This window comes from Bombina bombina, chromosome 6 (genome assembly GCF_027579735.1).
Source record: "Bombina bombina isolate aBomBom1 chromosome 6, aBomBom1.pri, whole genome shotgun sequence".
NCBI classification, from domain to species: Eukaryota; Metazoa; Chordata; class Amphibia; order Anura; family Bombinatoridae; genus Bombina; species Bombina bombina.
Genome location: NC_069504.1, coordinates 104,640,377 through 104,661,925, shown reverse-complemented (window position 1 = coordinate 104,661,925; position 21,549 = coordinate 104,640,377). Strand labels below are relative to the sequence as shown.

Genomic DNA, 21,549 nt, shown 5'->3' with positions numbered 1-21,549 from the left:
AATCTCAGAAAATTTAAATATTACAATATTTAAATATTACAATATTATATGCAATCAATAAAACAAGGATTGTACATACCTGTAGATCAATATCGGACCTCTGAAAAGTATAAGCATGCATACTGTATGTACTCAGTACTTGGTTTGGGCCCCTTTTGCAGCAATTACTGCCTCAATATGGCGTGGCATGGAAGCTATCAGCCTGTGGCACTGCTGAGGTGTTATGGAAGACCAGGATGCTTCAATAGCGGCCTTCAGCTCTTCTGCATTGTTCGGTCTCATGTCTCTCATCTTTCTCTTGGCAATGCCCCATAGATTCTCTATGGGGTTCAGGTCAGGAGAGTTTGCTGGCCAATCAAGCGCAGTAATCCCACGGTCATTGAACCAGGTTTTGGTGCTTTTGGCAGTGTGGGCAGGTTTCCTGCTGGAAAATGAAGTCAGCATCCCCATAGAGCTTGTCTGCAGAAGGAAGCATGAAGTGCTCCAAAATCTCCTGGTAGACGGCTGCGTTGACCCTGGACTTAATGAAGCACAGTGGACCAACACCAGCAGATGACATGGCTCCAAATCAACACAGACTGTGGAAACTTCACACTGGACTTCAAGCATCTTGCAGTGTGTGCCCCTCCATTCTTCCTCCATACTCTGGGTCATTGGTTTCCAAATGAGATGCAATATTTGCTCTCATCAGAAAAGAGGACTTTGGACCACTGAGCAGCAGACCAGATCTGTTTTTCTTTAGCCCAGGTAAGACGCTTCTGATGTTTTTTTGTTCAGGAGTGGCTTGACAAGAGGAATACAACATTTGAATCCCATGTCCAGGATCCATCTGTGTGTGGTGGCTCTTGTGAAAGTCCCCAACACTTTGAATGGCCTTTTCCTGACAATCCTCTCCAGACTGCGGTCATCCCTGCTGCTTGTGCACCTTTTTCTTCCGCACTTTTCCCTTCCACATAACTTTTTATTAATGTGCTTTGATACAGCACTTTGGGAACATCCAACTCCTTTTGCAATTACCTTTTGAGGCTTTCCCTCCTTATGGAGAGTGTCAATGATGGTTTTCTGCACAACTGTCAGGTCAGCAGTCTTTCCCATGATTGTGATTCCTACTGAACCAGACTGAGAGACCATTTAAAGGCTCAGGGACCCTTTGCATGTGTTATGGCTTAATTAGCTGATTAGAGTGGGACACATTGAGCCTAGAATATTGCACCTTTTCACAATATTCTAATTTTCTGAGATTGTGGATTTGGGGTTTTCATGAGCTGTAAGCCATAATCTTCACAATTATGACAAATCACGGCTTGAACCATCTTGCTTTGCATGTAATGAGTCTATCTCATATATTAGTTTCACCTTTTAAGTTGCATTAGTGAAATAAATTAACTTTTGCACGATATTCTAATTTTTCGAGTTTCACCTGTAGATATTACATTATTATACAGCACAGCATATTCATCAGTGTATAGATACATCATTATACAGTGCAGCCTGTTCACTATTAGAGTATAGATATTACATTATTATTCAGCACAGCATACTCATATTTATACAGCGCAGTGTACTCATCAGGGTATAGTGTATGGAAACTCACATCATAAAGAGATGCATGAATATTAGTACTATTGTTTATTTCATTTGCGGAGTTGCCTTCAGGAAGGACTGAAAAATGTCTGCACCAGGGCCCTCTGTTGAGTAGGTCCGCTACTGACGGGTAACACTGGCTACCAAAGTTGTACCAGCTTAAGTCAACAACTGGTGATAGTGATGAGATAGCATATGAAAAGGCCAGTCTTGTTCGCCAAGACCAGTCTTGTTCGCCAAAATTTTAAAGTTTCCAGCCTGACTGGCAACCTGACTTTTTTCATCTGATCATAATTAGTCATGGACTGTTGAAGATCACACTGTTTTGCAGTAGATATTTTCCCGGAGTTTTATTTCTAAAGTGAAGTTATGTTGCTACGTTACTGAAAGCACTGTAATTTCATTAGTGGATGTTAAGCTTTCATTTCAGGTTATAGTTAAATGTGATGTGGAGATATCTTAAGGTCAGTGAATCCTTGATAAAGATGTAGATGAAGAAGAAGAAGAAGAAGAAAAAAAAAGGAAGGAACAGACAGATGATGACATGATAAATGACATGGGGGGGTGGCTGTTGTATGACAGCTCAGAACAGGTTATGCTGTGTGCAAGGTTTACTTTGCATTTTTTTAAATTAAATTTAATACACTCAGACATTTCTTGCGGGCTGTTAAGTTTCTGCAGTTACTCACCCAAGAGGCAAGTGGATATTTAGGTAATTTTATGCCCTGGGTAGGTAGGTACCGATACTATATAGTTACACTCAGATATTGAAATAGTAATAATACTAAATAGTATCCAGATGCTAAAAAATCAAATAATGTTATTACTTATTTGTGTTTAACGGTTCTAAAAAAGCCTTGTTCTTCAAGAGCAAGGATGGGTCGAGGGCTTGCCAATCTGCCAACAGATGCATCAGCGAATAATCCAACACTTTGAGAACAACATTCCCCAAAGACAAATCAGTAGGATTTTGGGCATTTCACCTTCTACACTGCACAATATAATTAAGATTGAAGGTATCCGGTCAAATCATGGTGCGTATAGTGCCAAGCCGAAAACCACTTTATGAATGTGAGTGATCTCCGATCCCTCAGACGTCATTGTCTCATGAACCGTCATGAGTCTGTAATTCATGAGTCTGTAATGGATATCCTGACATGGGCTTGGGAATACTTTGGTAAACCTTTGTCAGTCAACACCATTCGCCACTGCATACACAGATGCAAGTTAAGGCTTTACTATGCAAAGCAGAAGCCATACATCAACACTGTCCAGAAGCGCTGCCAACTTCTCTGGGCTTGGTCTCATCTGAGATGGACAGTAGCATTTTCCCTGCATTTTCCAGCAGGACAACGCCAAACCACATTCTGTCCGGATTACAAGCGCATGGTTGCGTAAGCAGAGAGTGTGGGTGCTAGCATGGCCTGTCTGCAGTCCTTACCTGTCTCCGATTGAGAATGTGTGGCGCATCTGCTGTCATAAGGAAAAAGGTAAGTATTAAAAAAAAACAAAAAAAACCCTTAAATGTAAAGTTTTATGAATGAAAGTGCCCCTGTTTTTAAGAGTACTTTTTAAAAAACTGGCACTTTCTCATTAAACTTTACATTCACTTTAACAAAGGATACCTAGTAAATTAAGTACATTTGACAAAAGAAGTAAATTGGTATTATGTTTACAATTGTATTCTCTGTCTGAATCATCAATGACAAAAACCATTGGGTTTCACGTCATCTAATAGAAATTCTAAAGTTAAACCCTGAACCTAGTGGGACTAAAAACTGCATGCAGGATATATCTATTTATTTTTATTTATTCTTTATTACATTTTGTAATCACTGATAAATTTAATATGTTTTCTTTTTTCGCTACCTACATATGTTTAGTAGATGATCATTCTGAAATATTTTTAGGTTGGTACAAGTCTTTGAAAACCTCAAATCTTTTTTTATACTTGTTTTTCACTTAGTATTGTTTATTATTGGTGATATATTGTTAAGAAGTATGTACATATGTAAGTTGTTAAAATCATCTTTCTCTTTTTAATAGGCACTACTATGTGGGTTGATTGCTATGTGTCCAGAAAATCCTCTCCAGTTTTTGGAACAGAAGCTCAAAGAAATTTTGGAGAAGGGTCATGACACACTTTTATGGTATATAGTTTTATATTTAAATCCATCTGAAAAAAATATTTTTAAAGGGACAGTGTACAGAAAAATTGATTTCCCCTTAATGTGTTTTCAATCACTTATGCCAGTTGCAGAGTATAAAATGTATATTTTTGTAAATTAAATATCTGTTTTTGCTGATTGAAAGAACAACCCATTTAAATGGGCGGAGCTTGCAGAAAGAGCAGATATCCTTTCCTTATCTATTTCTCTATACATACCTCCTTATCTTAACTCCTTGTCCATACACAAAGGATTTAAAACTCTGCTCTCTTTTAAAAGTATGGGGCTTGCTAGAAAAATTGTTTTCACGTTAAGATTCTCTGGTTGACCTATTTTACCATCCACTTGTAATACTGGATTGTGAGTTTGTCTTAGAGTGGGACTGAGCTCAAGATAACACTTTTATGTTTCCTTCATGATTTAGATAAAGCATACAATTTTAAACAACGTTCTAAATTACTATTATCTAATTTACTTAATATCTTGGTATCATTTGTTGAATAGCATACCTAGGTAGGCTTAGAATCTGGCTTAGAATCTGTTGTCATTGGCTTTCCGATGTGTTCAGCTAGTTCCCATTAGTGCACTGCTGCTTCTTCAATAAAGGATATCAAGAGAATGAAGCAAAATTGATAACAGAAGTAAATTGTAAAGTTGTTTAAAATGTATTTTCTATCTGAATAATGAAATAACATAAGTGGGTTTCATGTTCCTTTAATGCTAGAGCTTATTTATTGTAAATCCGTCCTCTCACTGGCCACAGTAAAGCAGACATTTTCCAGTACTGTATTTGTGGACTTCAACACAACTTTAGTTAATAAAATAAAGAAATACACAGAAGCAGTCAAATAAAATGTAAATAATAACAAAAATAACAATATAACAATATATCAATATAACAATATATCAATATATCACTATAACAATATATCACTATAATAATATATCACTATAACAATATATCACTATAGCAATATATCACTATAACAATATGACAATATTTCACTATAACAATATGACAATATAACAATATATCACTATAGCAATTTAACAATATATCACTATAACAAAATGACAATATATCACTATAATAATATATCACTATAACAATATATCACTATAACAATATATCACTATAACAAAATAACAATATATTACTATATCACTATACTACTATATCACTATAACAATATATCACTATAACACTATATCACTATAACAATATATCACTATAACAAAATAACAATATATCACTATAACAATATATCACTATAACACTATATCACTATAACAATATATCACTATAACAAAATAACAATATATCACTATACTACTATATCACTATACTACTATATCACTATAACAATATATCACTATACTACTATATCACTATACTACTGTATCACTATACTACTATATCACTAACACTATAACACTATATCACTATATCACTATAACAATATATCACTATAACAAAATAACAATATATCACTATACTACTATATCACTATACTACTATATCACTATAACAATATATCACTATAACAAAATAACAATATATCACTATACTACTATATCACTATACTACTATATCACTATAACAATATATCACTATAACAAAATAACAATATATCACTATACTACTATATCACTATACTACTGTATCACTATACTACTATATCACTATAACAATATATCACTATAACAAAATAACAATATATCACTATACTACTATATCACTATACTACTGTATCACTATACTACTATATCACTAACACTATAACACTATATCACTATATCACTATAACAATATATCACTATAACAAAATAACAATATATCACTATACTACTATATCACTATACTACTATATCACTATAACAATATATCACTATAACAAAATAACAATATATCACTATACTACTATATCACTATACTACTATATCACTATAACAATATATCACTATACTACTATATCACCATACTACTATATCACTATACTACTGTATCACTATACTACTATATCACTATACTACTATATCACTATAACAATATATCACTATAACAAAATAACAATATATCACTATACTACTATATCACTATAACAATATATCACTATACTACTATATCACTATAACAATATATCACTATAACAAAATAACAATATATCACTATACTACTATATCACTATACTACTATATCACTATAACAATATATCACTATACTACTATATCACCATACTACTATATCACTATACTACTGTATCACTATACTACTATATCACTATACTACTATATCACTATAACAATATATCACTATAACAAAATAACAATATATCACTATACTACTATATCACTATACTACTATATCACTATAACAATATATCACTATACTACTATATCACCATACTACTATATCACTATACTACTGTATCACTATACTACTATATCACTAACACTATAACACTATATCACTATAACAATATATCACTATAACAAAATAACAATATATCAATATAACAACATATCACTACAATATTATAACACTATATCACTATAACAATATATCACTATAACAATATATCACTATAACACTATATCACTATAACACTATATCACTATAACAATATATCACTATAACAATATGACAATATATCACTATAACAATATAACAATATGACAATATAACAATATATCACTAGCAATTTAACAATATATCACTATAACAATATATCACTATAACAATATATCACTATAACAATATATCACTATAACAAAATGACAATATATCACTATAACAATATATCACTATAACACTATCACTATAACACTATATCACTATAACAATATATCACTATAACAAAATAACAATATATCACTATACTACTATATCACTATAACAATATATCACTATAACAATATATCACTATAACACTATATCACTATAACACTATATCACTATAACAATATATCACTATAACACTATATCACTATAACAATATATCACTATAACACTATATCACTATAACAATACTGCCTTCACAAATTTACAGCCATCTTCAGCTCCTCCAAGTGGCTCAAATTGCAGAAATCCAAAACCATCTAGAGCATAACCAATGTGGGCGTATAATCACGTAAAAGCTGTATCTGAATATTGTACCATTAACATTATTTATCTTTGCATATGACTGTGTCCCAGCTTGCTTTGGATTTCAGCTAACAAAATGATCTGTTTTAAATGGACAGTCTACTTGAAAAATGTTATTGTTTAAAAAGATAGCTAATCTCTTTGTTACCCAGTCCCCAGTTTTGCACAACCAACATGGTTCTATTAATACACTTTTTACGTCTGTGATTACCTTGTATCTAAGCCTCTGAAGAGTGCCCCCTTATTTTGGTTCTTTTGACAGGCTTGCATTTTAGCCAATCAGTGCTGACTCATGAATAACTCTATGGGAGTGAGCACAATGTTATTTAGATGGCACACATGAACTAGCACTCTCTTGCTGTGAAAAACTGTCAAAATACATACAGATAAGAGGCAGCCTTCAAGGGCTTAGAAATTAGCTTATGAGCCTACTTAGGTTTAGCTTTCAACAAAGAATACCAAGGTTTAGCGTTCAACAAAGAATACCAATTAAATTGAAAAGTTGTTTAAATTTGCATGCACTATCCGAATCATGAAAGTTTAATTTTGACTTGACTGTCCCTTTAAAATTTAAGGTGAAACAATGTTTAATTTATTAGACAACCCCTTAAGGACCGGGCATTTCAGACAAAAACTTGCCCAAAAGACCAGAACTAATATATATATGTATGTATGTATGTGTGTATATATATATTTATATATATATATATATATATATATATATATATATATATATATATATATATATATATATTTATTTAGTAGACAATCCAAAGTATTGATCTAGGTCCATTTTGTTATATTTCATGCTACCATTTCACTGCCAAAAAACGTAAACTTTTTCACAAACTTTAGGTTTCTCACTGAAATTATTTACAAACAGCTTGAGCAATGGTTGTAAAAGTTTCTCTGGGATCCCCTTTGTTCAGAAATAGCAGACATATATATATATATATATATATATATATATATATATGGCTTTGGCATTGCTTTTTAGTAATTAGAAGGCCGCTAAATGCCGCTGCGCACCACACTTGTATTATGCCCAGCAGTGAAGGGGTTAATTAGGTAGCTTGTAGGGTTAATTTTAGCTTTAGTGTAGAGATCAGCCTACCACCTGACACATCCCACCCCCTGATCCCTCCCTGACCCCTCTCCCACAATTGTCACCCACATCTTAAGTACTGACTGAAAGTCTGCAAGTACTAAAATAAAAGGCTTTTTATCTTATTTTATTTTTTATATTTTCTGCAGGGTAGTATCCCCCCTTGCCTCTCAACCTCCCTGATTCTCCCCCCAACAGCTTTCTTACCCTATACCTATTTGCCGCCATTTTAAGGTACTGGCAGCTGTCTGCCAGTACCCAGTTTGCTGCAAATTAGGCACATTTAAAAAAAAAAAAAAAAAACATAAAACATTTTTTCTGTAGTGTAGCTGCCCCCCCAATACCCTCCCCCTCCCAGATCCCATTTGTCAACTGATCCCACATAGGATCCCCCTCATTGCCCCTCCTTCCCCCCTCAATTAATCCCTGTAGCGTGGCGTAGCAGTCCCACCTGCTCCTGCCCTCCTCCCGCCCCCTACAGCAATGGGCTACCCACCCGCCTCCCTCCTTACCCTCCCTCCCACCCACCCACGATCGACACCACCGCTGTCTGATGCAGAGAGGGCCACAGAGTGGCCCACTCTGCAAATCTATTTCTGCAGTGCCCCACTCGGGGGGCATGCAGAAATAGCGCAATGTCACTATTTTTAGCAAGTTTGTGGCAGCAGGCAGAGAGAAGCTCAGGGGTAAATATTATGTAGCAGTAATGTAATGGATTCCTCAGCTAATTTTACTTTTTAAACATTTGAAAAAGAGCAAATACATTTAGAGGGGAAAATTATTACTTTATTGCAGAGATAACTTATGTGACTTTATTTTAGCACAAGTTCAAAGTCTGATTTATAAAAAAACTACAGTAGCAGGTTACTACTCACCATGATATTGTTTTTCCTTCTGTTCTTACAGCTGTTTTTTTTTTAACCCCTTACAAGTATCAGTTAGTCAAGCTGTTTATCTTCACACTGGGCACCGCCATCTTGTAACTTATATTTGTTACTCATCTTTTAAACTGTGAAGTGAAAGGTACAGGAGAAAAAACAGTAGCATAGTAGTATCCATGCTAGTGTAGTTGTACCCAGCAGTTTAACGTCCCTTTTAAATGTAGGGATGCACCGAAATGAAAATTCTGGACCGAAACCGATACTGAAAATTCAGGATGCCCCTGGCCGAAAAACGAAAAGAAACCGAGAATTTTTTTTTCTTTTTTAACTACAGTGTGTGTGTAGCTGAGAGAGCTTGTAGGTGGGAAAACTCCAACAAATGGGCGTGGTCACTTGTACCATAGGGCGTGATCTGCACTGGTGGAGCTCTACAAGGGAGAGCGTGGTTATAGCCAGACAACAATACGAGGTGGACATGTGTTTTGTTTTTGGGTGTAGTTATCCGTGCGATGGGCATTGCTGCACCTGATCGTCTCATCATATCTACGCCTAGTTCTTAGTTCGGGTCTCACACTGACCCGTCAGATATATGTCCGGAGCCCCAAATGGAGTCTGCCTATCACCAGGACCACCGGACTTAGCTATGACCTTACGTGCAAGGTGGTTATAGAAAATGACTGTGCTTTTTTTGTATACACTGTCTGTGGTTGGTGCTTATTTGTACAAACTGTGTGTGAGCTTGGGGCTTATGCATATATAATGTGGACGCATATTTGCCTCAAGCGAATAGAATGTCTACGCACAAGAGGCTGATGTATAAACACTGTATATAAGGCTTATACATATTCACTGTGTGTGCTTAGGGCTGTGTCTGATAATATCAAGTGTTTATAAACATGTTACTTATCACCCTTTGAATACTGTATTCAGAATTTTGGTTTCCTTCTGGTTTCAAATATCATCATGTCATGGTACTTATGTGTGTGCTCTGTGTACCATGCCAGTGCTGCTCACCTTATGCTAAGGATAGACACGTAACTCAATAGAACAGGGGAGGGCTGTACAATTTAGCCGTTTTGGTCCTCTTTGGGCCGAAATTGGAATTGCACATTTTCGGAGGCCCAAATGTTGGTGCATCGCTAGTATTATTCTTTATTTAGTTCTGTGTAACAGAATCAGATTTAACCGTGTTTTTTTTTTGTTTGTTTGTTTTTTTACCAATTATCAAAATAAAGTTTAGTCCTAGAAAACTATTATTATATGCAAAACAGTAAGTCAAGTAATGAACTCAAACAGCAGCTTTAGGCTGGGATCAAATTTGAAATATACTACACAATAATTTTACCGAAAATAAAAGGCAAAAAAAACGAAAAACGAAATAACAAAAAAATCCCATTTTCGGCCAAAACGTTCTGCTGCCGAAATTTAGGTGCATCCCTATTTAAATGTAATTTATATAAATTAGAGACGTAGAATACATTTTATTATTATGATTTTTTTTTATTTATTTATGTTTTTACCAACAGGGATATGTTTATAGACGAATCTAAGAAACCAAAAATAAAGGCATTGGCAGGAAGTTATCTGGAGTTCCTTTTTGGACAAGATGAGGATCAGCTGGTAATTTTTGCGTTTAATTCTATGGGTTAAAGAAGAGAGAAATGCTAAATGATTTGCTGCTTCTTCTGTATAGTCCTTTGGAAATGATCAATAAATCCCACGCTAATAAAAGCCTAGCTCACTGTAAGATGCCTATAGGAGGTAGATTATTAGCTCCCAAAGAGCATTCTTTCATGAGAAGACTTATTGTAATCATGATTGACCAGTTTTTTATACCATTGTTTCTTTACCAAAGTCCTCAAGTATCCCCAACAGGCCAGGTTTTCATTATAGCTGAACCAGTGCACAGGTGAAATAATCAGTTGGTAGGTGAGAAGAAGTTAGTAACCATGGTGTTACTAATCAGCTGATCATTTTACCTATGCTCTGGTTCAGCTATAATGAAAACCTGCCCTGTTGGGGGTATTCGAGGAGCACGGTTGAGACTATTTTACATTAGTTTTTTTCTTACTGTCTTATAAATATTATATTTGCCTTACATATGGTAATCACATAACAACAATATAGAGAACATGAATGTTGAAGATTCAGTAGTGGTTGGATTAAGATGCATTTCCCATTCTATAAATACACCCATTCAAACTGTTTAAATATGGACGGACCTTACAACAAGGGATGTTGTCTGCATATATTTAAAGGTTATTGAATCTTCAACATTTATTTTTGACAGTTTTTGAATATTATTATAATTTATTATCTATAAAGCTCCAGCTTTTCACCCACCATATTCAGGGGCATATTACACACATTAACTGGAAATACTTTTATAAACAAAATAAGAGGAGAGCCGTGACCTAGATCAGTAGTAGATGCACATTATACAAAGTAAACTTCAGATAGAGAGGCTCTGGGGATTGTAATCTAAGGTTAATTATGTCCTCAAGTAGATGAATACTGACATTGAGCTATGTTACATTACTATTGGTTCATCAGTCACTGACATTGTTTAGTTTTAGGGTTGTCAATTTATTTTTAGTTACACCCTTTGTACAACTCCCTCCCTCATTTCCCTATATACAACTCTCCCCCCCATGACCTATCCCTTACTCTGCTCATTTCCATACATACAACTCCCTCCATGACCTATCCCTCACTCTGCTCATTTCCATACATACAACTCTCCCCCCGACCTATCCCTCACTCTTTTCATTTCTATACATACAAGCCCCCCCCATGACCTATCCCTCACTCTGCTCATTTCCATATATACTACTCCTCCCCCTGACCTATCCCTCACTTGGCTCATTTCCATATATACAACTCTCCCCCCGACCTATGCCTTACTCTGCTCATTTCCATATATACAACTTCCTCCATGACCTATCCCTCACTCTGCTCATTTCCATATATACAACTCCTCCCCCCTGACCTATCCTTCACTCGGCTCTTTTCTATACATACAACCCCCCCCCATGACCTATCCCTCACTCAGCTCATTTCCATATATACAACTCCTCCCCCTTGACCTATCCTTCACTCGGCTCATTTCCATATATACAACTCTCCCACCCCCCAACCTATCCCTCACTCTGCTCATTTCCATATATTCAACTCCCCCCATGACCTATCCCTCACTCTGCTCATTTCCATATATTCAACTCCCCCCCATGACCTATCCCTCACTCTGTTCATTTCCATATACACTGTATACAACTCTCTCCCGTCATATCCCTCACTCTGCTCATTTCCATATCTACAGCTCTCCCCCCTGACCTATCCCTCACTCTGCTCATTTCATTATATACAACTCTTCCCCCCCCTCTGACCTAGCCCTCACTCTGCTCATTTCCATATATACAACTCCTTACACTCATACTATGCACATATTCTTTCCACTCTCTCTTCATCCTCTCAGCTCCCCTCTCTCTCACCTTCTAGTACTCACCCTCTATCCTTCTATCTCACCTTATTGTTTTCTCTATCACTGTCCATGTTTCTTCTTCTATCACTTATCTTTTGTCTCAACTTCTCTTTCTCTTTGTTACTATATTTAATTATTTCTCTCTCATTCCCTCCCCTTCACCTTCTCACTTCCCCCTCTCTGTCTCTCCTTCTTAATCCTTTCTCCCTGTTACTCATCTTCTCAGTACCCCTCTCTTACCTTCTTAGAGCCAGATTACAAGTGGAGCGATATTTAACGCTCATGCTCGAGTGTTAACTGCGCTAGGAAGTAAACTTTTTGCACGCGTCGAGCTGTGCTTGTATTACAAGTTAAAAGTAAACAGCTTTAGCTAGAGCGCTAGCCCAACGCGCATAAAAAGCCGAACAATACCAAGCGCACAATAACGTATTTCTCCATAGACGTCAATGGAGCAAAAAAAAATGTGAAAAAACCCTGCTTGCATGCAAACCTGATTGCATATTCTCAAGTTCGCTAATATATAAGAATATTTCACGTTCCAATGTTCTTCACATAGAATAATATGTAGAAATATGTATTTATGAATAAATATAACATACTGTATATCTAATTTCTCTTGTAAGGTGTATCCATTACTTGTGGGATATTCTCCTTCCCAACAGAAAGTTGCAAGAGGACACCCACAGCAGAGCTGTCTATATAGTTCCTCCCCTAACTGCCACCCCCAGTCATTCTCTTGCAACTCTCGACAAGAAAGGAAGTATCAAGAGATATGTGGTGACTTAGTGTAGTTTTACCTTCAATCAAAAGTTTGTTATTTTTAAACGGTACCGGTGTTGTACTGTTTTACTCTCAGGCAGAAATTAGAAGAAGAGTTCTGCCTGGAGGTTTGATGATCTTAGCGGTTTGTAACTAAGGTCCATTGCTGTTCTCACACATAACTGAAGAATATGGGAAAACTTCAGTTGGGGGAACGTTCTGCAGATTACCTGCTTTGAGGTATGTTCAGTATTTTTATTTCTAGAGAGATGAATAAGTTCTAGAAAATGCTGACAGAGCCTTGTGTATTTGAGGTAAGCCTGATGCAGTGATTTAACAGCGACTGGGATAATGCTTACAAAACAGGGTAATACTCATGTTAATAATCATATTACTTAGTGACAAAACGTTTACATGATTTCATAAATAGGACGTTTTTTCTCTGAGGGAGATAAGTCTTTATTTGGGGCCTAGTTTCCACATGGCTAGTCAGATACTCCTAGGAGTATTTTATTAAGGCCCCTCTGGCATCCAGTACATGGTGGGAGGGGCCTATTTTAGTGCTCTAACTGCGCAGTTTTAATTCAGACTGAGACATCCAGCTTCCCTAGAGGAGTCCTCTGGCATCTGAGGACCATTTCAAAGGGGTTATTTCTGCACAAAATCGTTTTTGAGGGCAGGTAGGAGCCTCAGCAAAGCTGTGGCAAGGTGCTCAATTGACTTTTTTAAACATTTTTTAACGTTTTTCAATCCGGTTTGGGGCCTAAGGGGTTAATCATCCATTTGCAAGTGGGTGCAATGTTGCTTTAGTCCCTTACACACACTGTAAAAATTTCAAAGACTTTACTGTATTTTTACACTGTTTTGCAGTTTAAGTGCTAGTTTTTTTCTCTTAAAGGCACAGTAACGTTTTTGTTTAATTGCTGTTTCACCTTTATTAAAGTGTTTTCCAAGCTTGCTTGTCTCATTACTAGTCTGTTAAACATGTCTGACATAGAGGAAACTCCTTATTCAATATGTTTGGAAGCCATGGTGGAACCCCCTCTTAGAATGTGTACCAAATGTACTGATAATTCTATAAACTATAAAGACCATATTATGGCGCTTAAAGATTTATCTCCAGGGGATTCTCTGACTGAAAAGAGGGAGATTATGCCATCTAGCTCTCCCCATGTGTCAGAACCTATAACTCCCGCTCAAGTGACGCCAAGTACATCTAGCGCGTCTAATTCTTTTACCTTACAGGACATGGCGGCAGTTATGAATGCTACCCTCTCAGAGGTATTCTCCAAACTGCCAGGGTTACAAGGAAAGCGAGACAGCTCTGGGGCTAGAACTAATACAGAGCTTTCTGACGCTTTAATGCCTGTGTCCGATATACCCTCACAATGCTCAGAAGCCGAGGCAGGTGAGCTTCTATCTGTGGGTGACATTTCAGACTCAGGGAAGGCGTTACTTCAGTCTGATTCTGAAATGACAGCGTTTAAATTTAAGCTTGAACACCTCCGCTTATTGCTTAGGGAGGTTTTAGCTCCCTAAGCAATAAGATGACTGTGACCCCATTGTGGTTCCAGAGAAATTGTGTAAAATGGACAAATACTTTGCAGTGCCTGTTTACACTGATGTTTTTCCAGTCCCTAAGAGGTTTTCGAAAATTATTACTAAGGAATGGGATAGACCAGGTGTGCCATTCTCTCCCCCTCCTGCTTTCAAAAAGATATTTCCCATAGATGCCGCCATACGGGACTCGTGGCAGACGGTTCCTAAGGTGGAGGGAGCAGTCTCTACTCTAGCTAAGCGTACAACTATCCCCATCGAGGACAGTTGTGCTTTCCTAGATCCTATGGATAAAAAATTGGAGGGTCTCCTTAAGAAAATTTTTATACATCAAGGTTTTATTCTCCAGCCTCTTGCATGCATTGCCCCAGTTACTGCTGCAGCGGCTTTTTGGTTTGAGTCTCTTGAGGAGGCTCTACAGGTGGAGACCCCGCTAGATGATATTCTAGACAGGATTAAAGCTCTTAAGTTAGCTAACTCCTTTATTTCTGATGCCATTTTTCATTTAGCCAAGCTAACGGCTAAGAATTCAGGTTTTGCCATTTTGGCGCGTAGGGCGCTATGGCTTAAGTCCTGGTCAGCAGACGTTACTTCAAAGTCTAAGCTTCTTAACATCCCCTTCAAGGGACAGACCCTATTCGGGCCTGGTCTGAAGGAGATCATTTCTGATATTACTGGAGGAAAAGGTCACACCCTTCCTCAGGATAGGTCCAATAAGTTAAGGACCAAACAGAATAATTTTCGTTCCTTTCGAAACTTCAAGAGTGGCGCAGCTTCAGTTTCCTCTAATGCAAAACAAGAGGGAAATTTCGCCCAGTCCAAACCAGTCTGGAGACCTAACCAGGCTTGGAACAAGGGGAAGCAGGCCAAGAAACCTGTGGCTGCCTCTAAGACAGCATGAAGGAGTAGCCCCCGATCCGGCACCGGATCTAGTAGGGGGCAGACTTTCCCTCTTCGCCCAGGCTTGGGCAAGAGACGTCCAGGATCCCTGGGCATTAGAGATTGTTTCCCAGGGATATCTTCTGGACTTCAAAACTTCATCTCCCAAGGGGAGATTTCATCTCTCACAATTATCTGTAAACCAGATAAAGAGAGAGGCATTCTTACGTTGTGTTCAAGACCTACTGGTTATGGGAGTGATCCACCCAGTTCCAAGGGAGGAACAGGGACAGGGCTTCTATTCAAATCTGTTTATAGTTCCCAAAAAAGAGGGAACTTTCAGACCTATCTTGGATCTCAAGATCCTAAACAAATTTCTCAGGGTCACATCCTTCAAGATGGAGACTATCCGAACCATCCTCCCTATGATCCAGGAGGGTCAATATATGACTACCATGGACTTAAAGGATGCTTATCTTCACATTCCGATTCACAAAGATCATCATCAGTTCCTCAGGTTCGCCTTCTTAGACAGGCATTACCAGTTTGTGGCTCTTCCCTTCGGGTTAGCCACGGCACCAATAATCTTTACGAAGGTTCTAGGGTCCCTACTGGCGGTTCTAAGACCACGGGGCATAGCAGTGGCTCCTTACCTAGACGACATTCTGATACAGGCGTCGACTTTTCAAATCGCCAAGTCCCATACGGACATTGTTCTGGCCTTTCTGAGGTCTCACGGGTGGAAGGTGAATGAAGAAAAGAGTTCTCTCTCCCCTCTCACAAGAGTTTCCTTCCTAGGAACACTGATAGATTCAGTAGAAATGAAATTTTTTCTGACAGAGGTCAGATTATCAAAGCTTCTAACTTCCTGCCGTGCTCTTCATTCCACTTCTCGGCCATCAGTGGCTCAGTGTATGGAAGTAATCGGCCTAATGGACATAGTTCCGTTTGCCCGCCTACATCTCAGACCACTGCAACTTTGCATGCTCAATCAGTGGAATGGGGACTACAAAGATTTGTCCCCTCTGCTAAATCTGGATCAAGAGACCAGGAATTCTCTTCTCTGGTGGTTATCTCGGGTCCATCTGTCCAGGGGAATGAGTTTCCGCAGGCCAGAGTGGACTATAGTGACGACAGATGCCAGCCTTCTGGGCTGGGGCGCGGTCTGGAACTCCCTGAAGGCTCAGGGTTCATGGACTCAGGAGGAAGCCCTCCTTCCGATAAACATTCTGGAACTGAGAGCAATATTCAATGCTCTTCAGGCTTGGCCTCAACTAGCTGCGGTCAGGTTCATCAGATTTCAGTCGGACAATATCACGACTGTAGCCTATATCAACCATCAGGGGGGAACAAGAAGCCCCCTGGCAATGTTGGAGGTTTCAAAGATAATTCTATGGGCAGAGGTTCACTCTTGCCATCTCTCAGCTATCCATATCCCAGGAGTAGAGAACTGGGAGGCGGATTTTCTAAGTCGGCAGACTTTTCATCCGGGGGAGTGGGAGCTCCATCCGGAGGTATTTGCCCAGCTGATTCAACTATGGGGCAAACCAGAACTGGATCTGATGGCGTCTCGTCAGAACACCAAGCTTCCTTGTTACGGGTCCAGGTCAAGGGATCCCCAGGCAGCGCTGATAGATGCTCTAGCAGCGCCCTGGTCCTTCAGCCTGGTTTATGTGTTCCCACCATTTCCTCTCCTCCCTCGTCTGATTGCCAAGATCAAGCAGGAGAGAGCTTCGGTGATTTTGATAGCACCTGCGTGGCCACGCAGGACTTGGTATGCAGATCTGGTGGACATGTCATCCCTTCCACCATGGTCTCTGCCGCTGAGGCAGGACCTTCTACTCCAAGGTCCATTCAAACATCCAAATCTAATTTCTCTGCGGCTGACTGCTTGGAGATTGAACGCTTGATTTTGTCAAAACGTGGTTTCTCTGAGTCGGTCATTGATACCTTAATTCAGGCTCGAAAGCCTGTCACCAGGAAAATCTATCATAAGATATGGTGTAAATATCTTCATTGGTGTGAATCCAAGGGTTACTCATGGAGTAAAGTCAGGATTCCTAGGATATTATCCTTTCTCCAAGAAGGATTGGAGAAGGGATTGTCAGCTAGTTCCTTAAAGGGACAGATTTCTCCTCTGTCTATTCTTCTACACAAGCGTCTGGCAGATGTTCCAAACGTTCAGGCGTTTTGTCAGGCTTTAGTTAGAATCAAGCCTGTGTTTAAACCTGTTGCTCCACCATGGAGTTTAAATTTAGTTCTTAAAGTTCTTCAAGGGGTTCCGTTTGAACCTCTGCATTCCATAGATATCAAGCTTTTATCTTGGAAAGTTCTGTTTTTGATGGCTATCTCTTCGGCTCGTAGCGTTTTAGAGTTATCTGCCTTACAGTGTGATTCCCCTTATCTGATCTTCCATGCAGATAAGTAGTAGGTAGTTTTGCGTACCAAACCTGGGTTTCTTCCTAAGGTGGTATCTAATAAGAATATCAATCAGGAGATTGTTGTTCCGTCACTGTGTCCTAATCCTTCTTCAAAGAAGGAACGTCTATTACACAATCTTGACGTGGTTCGTGCTTTTAAAGTTTTATTTACAAGCTACTAAGGATTTTCGTCAAACATCTGCATTTTTTGTTGTCTACTCTGGACAGAGGAGAGGCCAAAAGGCTTCGGCATCTTCTCTTTCTTTTTGGCTGAGAAGCATAATCCGTTTAGCTTATGAGACTGCTGGCCAGCAGCCTCCTGAAAGAATTACAGCTCATTCCACTAGAGCGGTAGCTTCCACATGGGCTTTTAAAAATGAGGCCTCTGTTGAACAGATTTGTAAGGCGGCGACTTGGTCTTCGCTTCATACTTTTTCTAAATTCTACAAATTTGATACTTTTGCTTCTTCGGAGGCTGTTTTTGGGAGAAAGGTCTTACAGGCAGTGGTGCCTTCCGTTTAAGTTCCTGCCTTGTCCCTCCCTTCATCCGTGTCCTAAAGCTTTGGTATTGGTATCCCACAAGTAATGGATGAACCTGTGGACTGGATACACCTTACAAGAGAAAACAAAATTTATGCTTACCTGATAAATTTCTTTCTCTTGTGGTGTATCCAGTCCACGGCCCACCCTGTCACTTTAAGCCAGGTGTTTTTTATTTTTAAACTACAGTCACCACTGCACCCTATAGTTTCTCCTTTTTCTTGCTTGTCTTCGGTCGAATGACTGGGGGTGGCAGTTAGGGGAGGAACTATATAGACAGCTCTGCTGTGGGTGTCCTCTTGCAACTTCCTGTTGGGAAGGAGAATATCCCACAAGTAATGGATGAACCCGTGGACTGGATACACCACAAGAGAAAGAAATTTATCAGGTAAGCATAAATTTTGTTATTTCTTTTGTGTGTATATCTATTTATAAATACATAGAGCATATTCTGCTATGTGCAGAACATTGGAATGTGAAATATTTACAGTAAATACACTGTATAACCCTTTATTAAATATGAATATTGCATAAATATGCTTTTTACATATTTTCACTTACTTAACTGCTGAGGGCTCCAATGCACTTATATATGTGTACATATATATGTATGTGTATATATGTCTAAGTACATATATACACATATAAGTGCATAAATACATCTGTACACACATATAGACGTGTGTGTGTATATATATATATATATATATATATATATATATATATATATATATATATGTATCTCTATGTTAAAGCACTTTGCCTGCCTGAGACCTTATATCTTTGAGCTCTTAAAACTTTTTTGTGCAATTTTTTTGTGAATAATTTTTATTTTTTTGGGGCACCTTTTTTTTTTTTGGCAAAACCATTAAGTAGAGCTCTGAGGACGTGCTAACTTGACGCACGTTAACTTCAATTGCGCTCAAGCGATGGCATTTACTTTCAACTTGTAATACGTGCGGAAAACCCGATGCACACAAACACCTGTGATAAACCCCTTATCGCTTGCGTGTAACTGTTAGGGCTCCATTCCTAATCTAGCCCTTAATCATTTCTCCCTCTCACTCATCTTCTCAGTCCCCTTCTCTTACATTGTCACTCCCCTTGTGTCTACCATCTCAATCTTTCTTTCACTCACCCCCCCACACACACTCTTACTGTATTAAAAATAAAATCTGTATGTGTATTACGTATACTGTGTGATGTGCATATGTATGTGCTGTACATAAGTCTGTGTATGTACACTATCTGGCCAAAGGTATGCACACACACCTACTAATTATTGAGTTAATGTGTTTCAGCTATACCCAGGTGCATAAAATACATCACATAGTCATGAAATTTCCATGTACAAATATTTTCAGCACAATGAGTAGTACTGAGAGCTCAGTGTCTTTTTCCTCTTGGCACTGTCATAGGATGACACCTTTGCTACCAGTCAGTTCATGAAATTTGTGCCCTATCTGCTTCGGTTAACTGTAAGTGATTTTATTGTGAAGTGGAAACGTCTAGGAGCAACAACAACAGCGTACTCTCACATGGCAAAACTTATAACTGGAATGGGGCCCCTAGAAAAAAAGTGTAAGGAAACTGTACAAGTTAAAAAAAGATTTCACCTCCACCTCAGTTTTAAAATAAGCAGTGACCTTGATATTGTCATTCTTTTGTTAATGTTTCCAAATAAAATATATTTTCACTAATGATTCCAATGATGCTTAACATCATGAGAATGAAGTTTTTATGTCTCTGCACATGCAAAATGTAAACAAGAAGATTTTCCGATTACTTAACATTCCTGTAATATGATTTTTTAATCTTTTCAGGTGTCCCCGGAATTATTCAAGAAAGCGTATTCATTTTATATTGGCAATTTACAGAGGCTCTGCTTTGAGTAAGTATTTTACTGATACGTGGATTCAAATCTTAAATCATTTTATGTATGAAATTGCAGTTGCATTGTGACAAGTTTCTTTCTTTAGATAATGAAAGTTTAGTATTGAATGCTTGCTTTAACTTTATTTTTTTGGATCGCATGCAAGAACTTTACTTTTGTATAGTAATGTGACCTGATTCAGAGACAACTTGGCTCACAAAAGCCAATAATTTACTGTACAATATAGAAAGTTCAGCCAGATTTATATTTTGGCTCTCTATAGACACATCCATGAAGGGGAGCAAAATGCCAACATACTTAAACGTCAGTACACACACACAGGGCCGCCACTAGAAATTTTGGGGCCCCTGACTTAACCATTGATCAGGGCCCCCCTTTGACATGTGCAATTTTTGACCAAGTGACTAAAACATATATGCAGTTGCACTTTATTCTTGTGTCTATTTATACTTGGAAATGTTGTAAAGGTAGTAACATACAGACACACTCATACACTGAAACACACACACACACACATAAGGATTCACATATAGACACTCTAGCAAACACGCAAAGAAACTCAGACACAGACACCCAAACAGACACTCAGCACTTGTTTACATTGACCTGACAAGTAATGAGGTAAACTACAGTTTTGTAAAAAAAGGAGATTTAGAAAACAAAATATGGAGTTCTGGTTATCTTTTTGTAAAGGAAGATGCCAACTAAATGATGACAACAGCATGCAGTGGCTGAATGGAAGGGCCCTGAACTGCCTAAACAATAATTTAAAGGTTAAATGGTAGATTGGTGACTTCCGGAAAGGTCTCATTAGTCTCAAAGTCTATAGAAAGATGTGAATAATCAGTAGTAAGGTCAAAATGTCCTAAAAAGGAACAGACAATGGACACACACACAAACTCAAACTTGCACATACACACAAACACCAACAGAGACCGCCTCAGAAAACACACAAAGACATACACACACACACACACACACACAGAGACACCCACAGAAAATACAGAAAGACATACATACACACCCTCACTGAGACATCCACAGAAAACACACAAAGACATACACACCCCCTCACAGGAACACCCACAGAAAATACACACCCTCACAGAGACATCCACAGAAAACACAGACATACA

At 38.1% G+C, this 21,549-nt stretch overlaps 1 protein-coding gene across 1 annotated transcript in view; it reads left to right on the top strand.

The window, feature by feature from the left end:
- FBXL13 (F-box and leucine rich repeat protein 13) overlaps window positions 1–21,549 on the top strand; it is a 478,799-nt gene that overhangs the window by 45,886 nt on the left and 411,364 nt on the right. The window contains exons 2-4 of the mRNA XM_053716536.1: window positions 3,631–3,734; window positions 10,410–10,503; window positions 20,343–20,410. Of these exons, the coding sequence (XP_053572511.1) occupies window positions 3,631–3,734; window positions 10,410–10,503; window positions 20,343–20,410 (266 nt within the window). The remainder of the gene's footprint in view (window positions 1–3,630; window positions 3,735–10,409; window positions 10,504–20,342; window positions 20,411–21,549) is intronic.